Here is a 14,867-nt window from a genome sequence, read left to right as displayed (position 1 = left end):
CCAAGCATATTTGTGTGTACACTTTCCAGCATTAATAATCTAGAGATATGAATAATGTAGTATCCCATTCATTTTTAATAGCAGCGCAGCCCCATGTTGCATCGATTGATGTGTGCTTGTGTGTCCTGGCAAGAGCAAATACGAGGCCTTTGCCATTAGGATACAAATCCACTTCACCTTACATGCGGGCACACACATGTACACACCATTACTTCAACCTATCTTGACCTTTTCAGGATGTGATGTTCGAGTTGTACATGTGTCCTTCAAACATGTGCACACACACGTGAGGAAGGCGGGGGCTCGGTTTTGCCTTCCATACAAAAACACAATTGTGGTTTGTTGGATCAGTGCAACACAGGGTGAAACACCCTGAGGTAATTCATTTGCAGCTAAGTACACACACACACACATTGACTGCATAAAAACTATCCATGTTTTTTTTTAAAATTTTTTTATTTTACCTTGTTTCGGCATGTCACAATCTAAATTAGAAACAGCGCAAAATAAATCAATACATTTGTTTGAATTTTTGATTTTACCTTGTTTCGGCATGTCACAATCTAAATTAGAAACAGCGCAAAATAAATAAATGAATAAATGAATGAATGAATTAATGGATGAATGGATGAATGAATGAATGAATGAATGAATGAATGAATGAATGAATGAATGAATGAATGAATGAATGAATGAATGAAAGTGTCAGCAATTTTTCAGTTACCATCCATCTCAAAATGTCTTGACCTGAAATGTGACTTAAGATGAGCGCCAGACATGTTTGATGGGAAAAAGGAAAATGGGATTTTGGTCTGTGTGTGTGTGTATATATATAACACCAAAGTTTGACAGAACGCACTCACCCAGTATCGCCAGCACAGTGTTGTCTTTCAGGACTTCCATGGAACCCGAACACACAAAGTAGATGGCCTGCAAGGCATCGCCTTGCCGGATGAGGAATTCGCCGGGTGCGCAGAACGATGTCTTGATGATGAGCGAAAGCGAGCGCAGGCACCCCCTGCTAGCCGACTCGAAGAGCGGGAGCTGGAGCAGTTCCTTGTTTAGGTGCATGGCGATGTCAGCCCGTAGTTCATCCGGGAAGTCCTTCAGAAGCTGAGAAGAGACGCAGAGTTTTATCGTTTACTCCAATTAGCCAAGGGCTAAGCCAAAAGGTAAGCAGAGCTGCAATGTATTTGGTTAGTGTTTACTAAATGGCGGTGCAGGCATATTTGTGTTCAGTGATATTTCTACTGTACCTCACTGACATCGATGCCGTTGTTGACCGACCAGGTTGTCTGGAAACACTCAAGCATGCGTTGCTCTAAGGCTTTGGGCAAGCGGTGCACCCTGATGAAATCCTTCAGGTCTTTAGTGCGCGTGTGGTAAAGCGAGCGACGTGAGTACATCCTCTGGATGATGGCGGTCACGTTGCCAAACACCACGGCGTGCATCAGCGCTGAGAGAAGAGTGGTTGAGTAATGCCAGCATAATACAAACCACAATTGCATTTACAACCCAGTCTGTCATGTGATTTTAGAAAAAAATAAGACCTCAGGTATATATATATATATATATATATATATATATATATATATATATATATATATATATATATATATATATATATATATATATATATATATATGTTCTTATACACTACAGCCAAATGCAAGTGACCTTTAACCCTAACCCAAGGTTCTTTTTAATTTAATTTAGTGATGAGTTTAGTAGGACCGTGTGAACATTGTTTTGACAGGAATGCAGAGCGACCACATGGAGCTCACCGTATAGGATAACATTCAGCAGGATTAATTAAGAGGTCACCTCCATCGGGTTCCTATCACTCTCTGTCTCTTTCCACTTTCCAATTCTCACCTCTCAGCAGGAGTGAGCTCATTAAAAACCGACGGAAGCCTTTTTTTGCGTTGGAGCTAATTTAACGAAGGAAAGATTTTTACAGCAAGTGAATTAATGATGGAAGCTGAATGCCAAGTTATTGCACGAATATGTTTCTGATATTCAATCAAGCACTGACCACATGGGGCTCAGATATCAGAACTTTATAATTGAAGTTATGAAAAATGTGTGATTATTTGCTATTGAACGTTGCTTGTGTATTTAGTAAATGTAGCTCAAATTTTTGTAGCAACGACGGAGTAATGTTTTCAAAGGACATGTTGGAAATGGCCAAACTTAGGTATGTTCAATACCACTTTTATTCAGACTGGTTCCAGTAACATTCTCCATTTTTGGGTAGTCACCGATACCTAGTACCGATATCACTTGTACTTTTGATTCATAAAATTTCCCCCCAAAGTAAATAAATAATTGTACACAGCGAAGATTGGAAAACTGCCCACAGGCTTTGTAGTACTAAAGGGAGAGGCGAGATTAAACCTCAGTTATTTTTAAAATGTCTTCATTTAATTTAGCAAAACATTATGGCTTGCCTGCTATTGGAATGCTTTCCATTTCAATGTCAAAAGATTACATCTGTGGTATTCAAGCAACAGCAGTCCATTAATCAGCCAGCCCCAATGATCATTAACTGTCGGAATTTCCACCACGTCTATTTTTGAATCAACTTACCTGACGGAATGAAAATTACTGAATTGAATTACTGAACTGAATTGGAAAAAGGGAGCATCTACTCACCACCAATGAGCATGGTGCAGATGGAGAAAATCTTCTCTGAGTCTGTGTTGGCTGACACGTTCCCGAAGCCCACGCTGGTTAGGCTGCTCAGGGCGAAGTAGAGCGATGTCACGTAGCTGCTGCGCATGGACGGGCCTCCGCCCAGAACCCCCGAACCTCCCGCCGATGTGCCCTCGCCAGCTGATGTGTTCCCTCCATACTGGCTGGAGTTCCAGGGACCTTGACCCGCTGACTCTGAGCCCGATTCGTTCCACTGGCTGCTGTTGGCCGAGACTACGCCGGAGGAAGTGGGGAAAGGCGTAGCCAAAGACGACAGGAAGTAAGGTGTCCCCAAACGCTTGGCCAACTCATGCAGCCAACCTAATAATGGAGAGTAAGGAGCCAAAAGAGAGGGACTATAATCATAATTGATCAAGATTTTTTTTTTTTTGCAGAGGAGCCAGGCAAAACAACACCATGTAATACGTAAGTAAATGATTACTCAAATTATTCAAGTGCAGAAAGTATGGGGGGCTTGGGATACCAGTGTATTTACAAAAAATACACAGCGAGTAATTAATTGAGGCCCAGTGTTAATTACAATAGAGGCCACTATTTGAGGAAATAGAAAACAGTATTTATCTTTCTAGATTTTGGCCGCCCATCAATTTAACCGGTTTCTTCACACCATATATCAACCAAAATAAAGTAGACGGGACATCATTGCTTTAATGAGAATGAAGAAAAAAAATTCAAACGTTTTGTGGTTTTTGAACTGGAAAAAAAAAAAACACCGAGAAATAGGGACACTGTGACTTAGCATTAAAAGTTTCTAAGAAGAATCTCTCAACATTGACACACTTGTCACCCGTCAGCAAGTCCCATGAAAGTGCCGACGAGTAATCTAATGCAGATGGAGAGACATTTCAAAGTAAGGGCGGGGAAACAGCGGCGAAGGCGTGCAAATTAATAATTGAGTGAAGCCAGCTTGAGAATGAACGTACGTGACGTGGCGAAGCCCTGCAGAGCTTCTGACTGCACAACATGTGAGAGAAGAGGAATCATACAATATAGATGCGGCCCATTGATCTACTGTACCCACTAGGCTCACTATCTGTCTGTTTGTCTCTCTGTCTGTCTGGCCATCCAACCTATCTACCGACCAACTTACCAAATAGCACAAGCCGTATAACAATGTATATCTCACAGTATATGGCTGTGAGAAATAAAACCTCATGATGAGGCCCACTTGAATATGATTCTGTTAGGGCTCTCTGAACTAATGGAGGTAGAGTACACCCAAGAGATAAAAATAATTCCTGTTGTAAGGAGACAGGAAATAAAATCTTCACGAGCCAAATTGTTGTGATCTACCATATCAAAATTATAACAGTAAATATATAATTATTCAGTCTTTAACGCAAAGTGGTATTGGTGAATACTCAAGAGTAAATCTTGGCGTTGGTCTGGCAAAAAAATTGTTATCGAACGTCCCTAAAAGGAAGTGAATGTCATAAGAACTGTCCATGGTGCTGAAGTATTCTCTCCTGGGGACTGGAGGTTTATTGTAATCATTGGTGAGCTGGAGTGTGAAAGGAATACTTAGACGGGTCTATTCTGGGAACAAGGAACAAGATGAGTGTGCATGTTCTGCTGAATAGAGCTCATTGCTGCCCCAAAGCTCAAATAGCAACTACTGGAGGAAAGCACTTTAGCCTACTAGTTCATGTCAGGGGCTGCATATTAGTTATGTTGGTAGTAGCTAGAATTAAAGTTACAGCAGACTGTGAAATGTGGTCACAACACTGTACACTGTTGTGTGTTTGTTTATGTTTGAGGTTTGCAGTTTAGATAGAACTTTAAAGATTATATATTTAAAAAAAACGGTCTTAAATGTTGCTCGGAAAACAACAACAGCGTACAATGTCGGAAAACTACTGACCAATGTCCCAGGAACCCGGACTCTCAATCTCTCTTCGTCCGATGAAGTACCACACGCAAGCCATCCAGTGGGCCAGCAAGGCGAACATGGACATGAGCAGGGTGAGGACCACGGCGCTGTACTGAGAGTAACGCTCCAACTTCTGCAGCAACCGGAGCAGGCGAAGCAGACGCACCGTCTTCAACAGGTGGACCCCAAAGTACTGCAGAGGAAACAGTGCGATTCATTCCACGAATTTACAAAACAGGACGGAGCAAAAGTTAACGGCTGAAGCTATTTGAACTCTGTTGCTAACCAAAACATCAGCACCTAGAAGAACAAAAATCATCTCTCACATGAGTTAGAGTAGAAACCTTAGAGTACAGTATTAGTGATGTTCTTAAGTGTCCAGCGATGAGTATTCCAGGTGACTCTTAACAAAATATGGTTGGTTGTTCCGTCTTACAACTTTAAAATTGCTGGCTTGAAAATAACCCGTTGTGGGTAAAAAAATAAAATAAATAATAATAATAATACCCTAGACTTTCCTTGTAATGTTACAACTGTATTTCTTTTTTTTCATTTTTCCTTCAAATTTTCCTTTAAACTCCACTTTGACTTCAAACTTTAACGACCTGGTTAATAGTGTATTGAAATAAAAATGGATGCCTTCCCAGCACAGTTTCCACCATGGCGTAAATAAATGCTCTCTTTGGCACAGTGCAGAATAACATCAACATCTTAGAGTTCCGAGGGTTAGGGATCATATTGGACACATGACTCACCACACTGATGTTGAAAGCATAGAGGAGGTCAAAGGGTAGGGCAGCGATGAGATCCACAAAGAGCCAAGTGGTGACGTAGTGAACACAGATGGAGCGGGCGTCATACACCACCTGACCCGACGTGCTCACAAAGGTTGTTCGAAAGTTCAGCACAATGTCTGTGGATGACAAATGAGGTCATAGGTGAAAAAAAAAAACCTTCCCTCCAAACAATATATAGATTGCCTCCACTTAAGATAACACAATAAATGTTTTTCTTTTACACGTGCATGATCCTTAAGAATGTTCCTAAAACACGCAGAGAAATAATTAAAGATATAACTTGACCAAAATGTTTATCAGCTGAAATGAGCATATTTCTCACGACACTAGTGAAAATATATAAATGCTCCAAAATGGCTCTAACGAATACCATATGGACTAACGGGTCCGCTGTTTCACTACTGTGGGTGTCAAGTGTAATTTGATTGAGGGATGGCACACTGCCGTATCCTCTTTTTGCATTAACAACGATTGTCCTCCCATGGGCGATGGTTCACATTTCCGTCACTTAGACAGGGGACCAACATGCCCGTTATTCTCCAGGAAATGAATCCAGTCATCAGACATAATGTTCAGTAACAAATGGCTCATATCCTTCGTATCCACTGCAAATCACTCATTAAAAACTTTTCTTTGTATGAAGAAACTTTAAGGATGACTGATAATGGGACTCGTGAGATGTGTCGTTTCTTTAAATCTACCACGGAGGAAGAAATTACTCGGAGACATTAAACAGGAAGTACCTTTTTTGCAGAGCTTAGATGTTGTGTGGTGTAATGCTAGTGAAATCGTACCATCTGTTAGAGTGAGGTTCCCCGAGCCAAGTTAGTGCTGCCTTGTTTACATTCTTAACCAGAATCAGTCAGGTCTATTGTCTTCACAGAGGTCGACATTAATGGTGACAGTATGGTGGACAATTTTACAGAACCACCAAAAACCCAAAATAGGCCAAAAGTCAAAATGTATTTGGGCCATTACAGTGACCTGGTAACTGATAAATTGCCTGTCAAAAAAAACAATATATGTATTTGTTGTATGTTGTCCGTCAGGAGTCTCACCTAGCATGAACAAGATCTCCACCAGGATGTCGCTGACACTAGGGGGGCTTCTGGGGGCGCTGCCTTCGTCTCTCCCACCCACCACAGTGAAGCACACATTATACGGCACAGTGACGGCCACGTAGAAGGTGGCCAGTAGGATCAGCCAGTCCCAGCCGGCCTTGAAGGTGCCGTAGTGGAGCAAGATGAAGCGCGACTTCTGGATGGCGGCTACCTTGTATTCCGGGATTGGAGGTTTTTCTCCAAACATGTTCTGCATTGGGTGATAGAGATGGGGGTGATTGAGATCTGTATTACAACTGACTTATTGTGTGGGGATATGGGGAAATACATCGAAAACAAATATGCATTCTATCTTTAAGTTACAAAAAGCTACACAAATTAGCAAGCTTTCAAATTACATACAGTGGAACCAACCAATCCATCCAATTATTCGTCCATCCATCCCTCCATCTATCTATCCATCTGTCCATTCATCTGTCCGTCCTCCATCTATCCGTCCGTCCGTCCGTCCGTCCGTCCGTCCGTCCGTCCGTCCGTCCGTCCATCCATCCATCCATCCATCCATCCATCCATCCATCCATCCATCCGGCTCACATTGTTAAGCTTGAGTTTACTCTTGTCTTGCTTCTGCAGGTGCCCCGAAAGGTGGTAGAGGACAGCTCGGCTGCGGCGGCGGTTGGCATTAAAACCAGGGGGCCGAGTCACCTGATGCACCTCCAGACCCGTCTCCTCATCTGTAGATCGCATACAGGTTTTGGATTCATGATCAGATGAAATGTGAGCTTAAGCATCTCATCAGTATATGGAGGAGGTTGATCGACCTAGAACCAGGAGATCTCATATCTGGTGAACTGCCAGATATTAAAATAACAGGTAACATTACACAAACATAAAGAAATAATGTACATTTCAGAATTATACAAACAGGCACACTCTCCAAGACTTTAACCCCAATGGAATGAGCGAAACAAAAAAGTGAAAGGAAAGCAACCGACAAACGCCCCACATTTTGAGGAACTTCTCCAACAGAGTTGAGAAGAACTTTCTAGAAAGCCAGTGTGTCTTACTATTTTTAATACATACATTACATAACATTTATCATTAATTTTAGTGTAATAGTAATAGAAGTAATAATCTTATTCCATCCCGAAAAGCACAATCAGTTTTCTTTTGTTTACGCTGGCTGGTGGAGTAGAGTGGCTGCCATAGAAGAATTTATTATGAATCTGATTGAAACAGCATCCAAGAAAAAAAACTGCTCATGCCTCAAGGCAAAATAAATATTTCTGTAAAGCACAGAATGATTCATTGGCCTCCGTGGATCTCACACTCACTGAATTTCTAACGCTTTTGGTTATGCCATACAAAGACATAATAGTAAGGGCGGATCACTTCACATGGCTGGTTTGTGGTCCATACAAAGCCTTTGTTAATCAAAAATCCACTTGGACATGCAAGGAGGATAACATACAAGTAGAGGCCTCGGGCAGGAGTTGAGCTCGTGCTTTCGATTTCGGAATATCCGCTGCGTACTCAGGAGGCGCCGGAACACGACGGGCGGGGGAAGGCTGGGCATACATTTTAAATTATTAAGGAGGTGATTTATTGTGATCTGTGCTATACTATGTGCACTGGCAAGCTGAAGCTCCACACAACTTTTTTTTTTGCTACACCGTCGAAAAGAGATTACATTATACATTTGGGGAAGAGCAGATGGGCATCCAAGCTAACAGAAGATTCAGAATTTATAACCCTCTGGTCCCAATGGAAGTCCGCATGTGAATGAATTTCCAATAGCTGGATTTAATTTGAGTCACTGACCTGTGTCAGGTCCTTGTTCCGAATCCTGGTCCTTCTTCTTATCAGTGATGTCTTTGTGAGACACCAGGAAGAGGACCACCTCACCTTTCTCGTTCTTGATGGGCACAATGTCCAGAAGACACCAGAAGTGCGTGCCTGCACACAAAACAAATATCATAAAACAAAATAAATACAGGAGAGGCATAATTACGACTCACAAAAAGTTACAGCTGATCACAAACAGTACCTCGCCAATGTGAGACTTCAAACCTTCTATTATTGACAGTATGGGCTACACAACAAACTGAAGAATAACTCGTTTTAAAATCAGAGACTAGTAAAGATATTTTAAAAAGTTGGATGGTAATAAAATTTGCGAGCAATATTTATATTTCTTAAGTGAAGATAATTTGTAATTTTAGTCTTGATGAAATTGACGGACAATTTGTCTTCGCGGGCCACATAAAATGATGTGGAGGGCCAGATTTGGACCCCAGGCCTTGAGTTTGATATCAGAAGAACAGCAAGTTGAACAAAGCACACTGACACATGCTTGAATGCTAACTACTAGCAGAGATGACTTTTATTTACCTACATATGTTTGTCTTAGGGTCTGTTTTTATTGCCAGAATGCTGCAAAATCTCCAGTGAGTATTTCTGAGACGTGCCCAGCTTGTCACCGTATCAGCATTTACTTCGCAATCATTCAAGCAATTCGTCAGAGAATTTGCTCGGACAAAGCCATTACCTTGCCGGTTAGGATGGACTATTCATACGCTGTTGATGCTTTTGTTATGGTTTCCTGTTACTCGCTCCTAATCCCTCAGGAGATGATGTGTGGCAGTGATGGATACTGTTTCCTGCACGGTTTTACTAAGCCAGACTCGCTCAGGCGTGTGCATAATGCAGGAGGACAGAGTACTTGAATAAAATCATTAGACATATTGTCCTTGTTTGTCTCCTACAGGAGGGTAAACAATAGCAACATGATGAGGCTTCTGTTTTGTTTCAGTTAATATTTGTTTTATTTAAGATGTGCCATTACGATAATGAGACAGTTAACAAATAGATGGGGATAATTTTGTTTTGATGTGTTTAGTTAGTGAAAAGGGAGACAGAGTATTTTTCAGGGCGATCATCCCCAGTTCCTCAAACATTTAGACAGTATAAGATTGAAAGCCAATTCTTGTAATAGTAAACTAAAGTGAATACAAATATAGTTTGTCAAGTTTTTTTCATGGGCAGAGAGGTGGGTGAGTGGTTAACACGTCTTCCTGAAAGTTTTGATATTCAAGGTTTGAATTTCAGCTTCTGCCAGTGTGACAATTGCATGTTTGCATCATGCTTGTACGTGTGCTAGATTACCTGAAGACTCTAAATTGTCAAATTGTTCAAAAAGAATATCTTTTCAAATTGTAAAACATGATAACTCCATTGCATAATGATTGAACCAAACTTTTCTTTGTACCATTATTTGCCCACTCCAACCACATGCAGCGTTTCAGTCTATTCTATGACAAGCATTCTGTTGGTGATTTGAAAAGGCAGCGATTTGAGACAAATTAGGATATATATCAGACTCCTTTTCTTTGGGAGCTAATAAAATGTGACATTATTCTGAGAAACTTGCTAACAGATTGGATCAAAGTCTAATTATGTCCTTTCATTAATTTCCTCCTTTTCTGAGAGGGGGGTAGTTTTTCCACTTGTCTTTCAGTTCTATTCTTTGTTCCTGGTTGTCACGTTACACACCGTCCTTCTTATTTCATCTCATGTAACTTTCTTGAGAATGAGTTATGATATTCAATGGTTATTTGATTATGTTGGTCGCTGCTTTCACGTGACCAGTCTCGAATGCATTTCGCCTCTTGCCCAAGCTCCAACTCACATGTGAGCCACATGATGGACTCCACATGGTATGACGCACCTTCTTTCTTGTAGAAGACCAGTTCGGTCTTGAACTCACGCCGGTCGTCCAGGGCTCCTTGGATTTGCGCTGTGAAGCGGTCGCAGGTCTCAGGGCCGTACAGGAAGTGGCAGGCACAGCTTTTCTGCATGAGCTCGGCCCGAGCGTAACCCGTGAGTTCGCAGAAGCCATCAGAGCAGTACACGATGGGGTAGAGTGACTGCACTTGGGCGTTTCCCAGTACAAAGTTGCTGTCTGAGACACAAGACAACAAAAAGGACATCAAAATGCATTCCCATGTCAAATTCAATTGATCAGTCCATCAAACATTTACGAATTATTGGCCAAAGTCTAAGCAAGAACTACTGCAAAGCAAAAATACACAAATATGAACGTTCTGAGTCATTAGTTTGGCAGCTAACAGCTTTCAACAAACACGGATGCTGACTTTTCTTCCTTCTGTTCACATTCACTTTGATAAATTTAACTGATTTTGCCAAATCTGACTGACTCGACTTCATTTTAATTGTCGCGTCTGTGAACCTTGACGACCTCGGCTGCGTGTTTATCTCCGTTATGTCTACACACTTTTGACTCGATAATTAGAAATCAGCATGCGTTCATGTGTAATTCTGCATTTTCTGTAAATAGCCTGCAGGCAAAAAAATAAATGCAAAGCACGTTGAAACCGCCTTTGCATAGTGAGGCCTCATCATTTTCTATTGTGTGTGTGTGTGAGTGCATGCGTGTTGTTGTGTGTGATAGTTAATTCCAACACAGAACCTTTAATTGCTACTAAGCTCGTTAGTGAAGGTTGCAAACTACAGTCAGGCGGTAACAGACAAGTTTGCAAGCGACCATCATGAACAACAAAAAAGTCATGTCGTCTGAGAAGGCTGAGATATATAGTTCAAAGTCAAATATTGTTATGCTGTTCACAGCCATTTGGGTCCTGGTGATCTCCTAATCTCCAAGAATTTATTCAGGCAGGTAAACTACAAAGGTAAAAACACAGAGAGTAATCCAACAGGTTTTTCCAGAGCCGGCATCTGATGACCGGGAGTGTGGCTGGATTCTTGTTGCCACGGAAACCATTCTCGTGTTCATTCCTCCTTTCAACACGTTTGTTCAGCGGCGGTCCAAATCTTCTTGTCACTTGCCTTCCATTCTTTACCTCTGCAACTAAGAAGTGGCATACTTGGTTTTAATGAACGTCTTGTCTGCTTGACACGTCCCTGACTGTGAGGTTAAAGCGTTTGTGATTGGAATGGGAAATGAGCAGTGCTGAGCCGACCTTGAGTGAAATTTATACGTGAGAGCCAAAGCCCTTGTACATTGTGTCTCGGGAGCTCATGTCAGTGTCCGCTGCCTTGGCAAATGTGAAAATTATTCATGGTGTCGGGCCCAAAGCCCTCTCGGAAAACCCCTCCGATACTTTGCTCCTGGTGCCAGTGCCGCAAACACCTAATCAGTCATGGGGAAAAGATGACAATTCCTGGTTTTCCAGCTGTAGCCGAGGTATGCAGTAATCATTTTCTCCAAGAGCTGTTTCAGGAACATGTGATCGGAATGAGAATAGGTCGGGAACAACATCGGTGTAGAGGTGTTAGGAATGCTTGGATCTACTTCATGGTTCTTTCTATGAGGCAATTTCTGTAATTTCATTTTGTCATAAAATATGTGCAAAGTTTAATCTAATTTTTAACGAACGACCCACCGTCATTTAAAGCTCAATTCATGCGTCCCGCAAAATCAATCGCCTTGACCCCCGAGGTAATCAAATGAATATTATTCGAGGTACAGCTCAGTCGCCACACTGACCCCTCAGTTGAACCCGTCAACTGCTTCTTGTTGTTGTCATGACACCGCGCACACGTGTCAGACACGCTGGGACATGAGCGTTTTCGATAAATACTGGAAGGTGTTTCACTTCTGAGGTGCGATTCTCATAACATCAAGTCCCATGAGATCTCGTGAAATATCGCGCGGGGTAATTAAATCGGGTTTGTGTGGCGGCGACCCCTGCCTCAGGACACGGCACTTCCCCGCTTGAGACAACGGTGGCGCAGGGGAGACTTGAGTGTCTCTCCTTTTCCAAGCGTATCCGTTATTCAACCTTTGCTACCTCTGCTGCGGAATGTATATTTCATGTGAAGTTACGATGGCTATTAAGGCCTGATGGAAAATACAGACTGACACTCTTATGGAAAGGTTAGGAGAAGAAGAGAAACTACTCAGTTGTTCATTGTAACATAATGATGTAAGCGCTACAGTTTTATACCGAAAGTGTGTTAGTATAACATTATCGGACTGAGTCACATATTGTCAAATGGTGAACTCGGGTCACTTTTAATGGACTGCTGTGGAGAGTGGTGACCGCTTCTGCAAAGGGGGCATGCTGATGGAAGTTCACATCCAACACTGGATTTATTTGTGTTTTTTCCCCAGACGTTCCCCTCCAGACAAAACGTGTTACCTCACCAATAATTTGTAAAGGTGGGGAAGTGCTGAAAGTAGAGCTAATGTGGATCATAATGTACTGAAATAAATGATTGACAAAATTGGATTGGTAATGTGGCCCTTTTTCTTTTTTTGGGGGAGGGGGGGTAATCCTAGTATTCAATAAGGCCCACATGCCTAAAAAAAACACAAAAAATAAATCTCTGAGGTGCAATTCATTAAACAGTAATGTACTGTGAATGCCTTTGAACACTGGAGAAATTGAAACTTCACCTTTTTTTAGCAATAGGGCACATATATGGACAAACCCACACATGGCATTTATATCGATTCCACATCCTGCAAACAATTACTAGGACACGAAAGCACCTCAAAAATGCCGTGTCTTTAAATTGTCAACATCGGTTCATTAAGCCAAGAGACACTGATGATCGGTTGCTGGCAATTGAATCAACAGACTGGAGGCTCTTTTGTAGGATCAATGCAAGATTATCGACACTTGCGCACACATTATGAGTTTAGGAGACAAAAATAGCAAGCATGTTGGGACATTGACTTATGAGGCCTTTAAAAAAGAAAGCTTTACGAGTGATGAAGGAAAAGCACACACACGTATATAATTTTTTTTTACTAGCCACTAACACTGACCACACTTAGCTACACATATCTTTAATATGTGTATATTTTTCATTCTTTTTCTATTGTCCAATTAAAAATGTATGACTAGGAAAGGCACATTTCCATTCCTTAACAAATCAGCACTATCAAAAACATGATACTTCCGATTTGATGTCAAACAGAGCGGCAGTGGAAACAACCAAAACGGAAAATGAGGACAGATGCATTAATGACTTCAGCGGATCTCATTCATGTGCTTTCTCCATATTGCGTTTCAGTAAACACATCTGTTAGTGACATGAAGGGTCCTTGAAGTTCTCGTGGGAGACATTTTGTGTTTTGTCAAAGTCATCCGCACTCCAAGTGCTCATATGACTCAGTGCCACCAACCACAACAGCAAACAAACAAGGAGGAGATTAACAAGGTCAAGTTACCATTGAGCAAAAATTATTTAAGCCAATTAACAAAATTTAGTAAAAGGGTGGGGTGGGATAAGTAGACACCAAGGACTTCTCTAGAGAGAAATATTCCAATAATTTTTTTTCACATCATATTAGTAAAAACAACAGCCAGTTATTTTTGTGGTTAACTCACATTTTCAATTTCAGATTATTTTCATACACTGTAAAAAAAAGTTGTATTATTTGAATGTTTTCCACATAATGTTACAGCTTTATTTTTGTAAATGTTAGTTTTATTTTAATATTACGACCTCACAATATGTTGTGGTGGCAAACTTCAAGCTTCACTTTCAGGGATGCTTGTTGGCTAAACAGTAATAAGAATGTAAAGTAGCTGCCAATGTGCGGTTCCGCTACTTCCCTCACCCACCTGATGTTGTCTTCATACGTGTGTGTGTTGGTGCGTGCAATTCTTAACTGTATGGAAGGCTTTGGCGGTAATGGCGTTCCGTCTCCTGGGACACACATGATAGCTGCCACACTGATGAACTCTTTAACCTGCAGCTGAACCCTCCCTGAGGCTCGCACACTTCACCACTCATGGCAGGACTTTTTATCACCTCTCTCATTATGACCTGCATTTTAATGCACTTTGGTATGTTAGCTAGTGACAGGGGGGGTGGGGGGGGGGGGACGACTTTTACCACATGGGAGGATCTCATAAAAATGTGGAGTACATCCTTTATAACTTCACTCTTGTAACATTTTCGTGACTTAATTTTCATGAAATGTTGCATTAAACTTCATCATATGAGCATGGTGAGTGGCAGGCAGACTTGATTTTACAGAACGAGAAGTTTTCTTAAACGCATATAATTTATGACGTTATTCCGATTTTCTGTGGAAAAACTCAATAACAAAAATTACGTTGTAATTTTCTGAGCGTAAACTTGTGAAACTGCATTTTTATTTAGAGAAAGTTTTTATTTACACAATAATAATGTTTCTTGTAACCATATGATTTTTTTCTTTTTTCAAATACATCACCACAATGTACTTTGAAAAAAAAGTTTAATTTGGATTTTATAAGGCTCTAACAAAAATCAATTTATCTCTATTTACAAGATGCAAGTAAATCGACCAGAACTGAATGGAATTGTTTTACTTTAAAATCAAGCTCTCCTCGAAATGTATATTATTTAATAAACAAATTATCTCACCTGAATTCAGTCTATTGT

At 41.1% G+C, this 14,867-nt stretch overlaps 1 protein-coding gene across 2 annotated transcripts in view; it reads right to left on the bottom strand.

Annotated features, from left to right (window-relative positions):
* kcnh3 (potassium voltage-gated channel, subfamily H (eag-related), member 3) overlaps positions 1–14,867 on the bottom strand; it is a 50,081-nt gene that overhangs the window by 9,658 nt on the left and 25,556 nt on the right. For both annotated transcript variants that reach the window (XM_088383987.1, XM_088383988.1), the window contains exons 2-10: positions 10,171–10,404; positions 8,265–8,399; positions 7,038–7,177; positions 6,441–6,693; positions 5,341–5,498; positions 4,577–4,778; positions 2,656–3,015; positions 1,257–1,456; positions 864–1,113 (exon numbers count right to left, since the gene is read on the bottom strand). In XM_088383987.1, coding sequence (XP_088240113.1) covers positions 864–1,113; positions 1,257–1,456; positions 2,656–3,015; positions 4,577–4,778; positions 5,341–5,498; positions 6,441–6,693; positions 7,038–7,177; positions 8,265–8,399; positions 10,171–10,404 — 1,932 coding nt within the window. The remainder of the gene's footprint in view (positions 1–863; positions 1,114–1,256; positions 1,457–2,655; positions 3,016–4,576; positions 4,779–5,340; positions 5,499–6,440; positions 6,694–7,037; positions 7,178–8,264; positions 8,400–10,170; positions 10,405–14,867) is intronic.

This window comes from Syngnathus floridae, chromosome 8, assembly GCF_059516105.1.
Source record: "Syngnathus floridae isolate MCC-2025c chromosome 8, RoL_Sflo_1.0, whole genome shotgun sequence".
NCBI classification, from domain to species: domain Eukaryota; kingdom Metazoa; phylum Chordata; class Actinopteri; order Syngnathiformes; family Syngnathidae; genus Syngnathus; species Syngnathus floridae.
The sequence above is the reverse complement of the archived record's forward strand: the minus strand, read 5'-3'. Positions and strand labels throughout refer to the sequence as shown.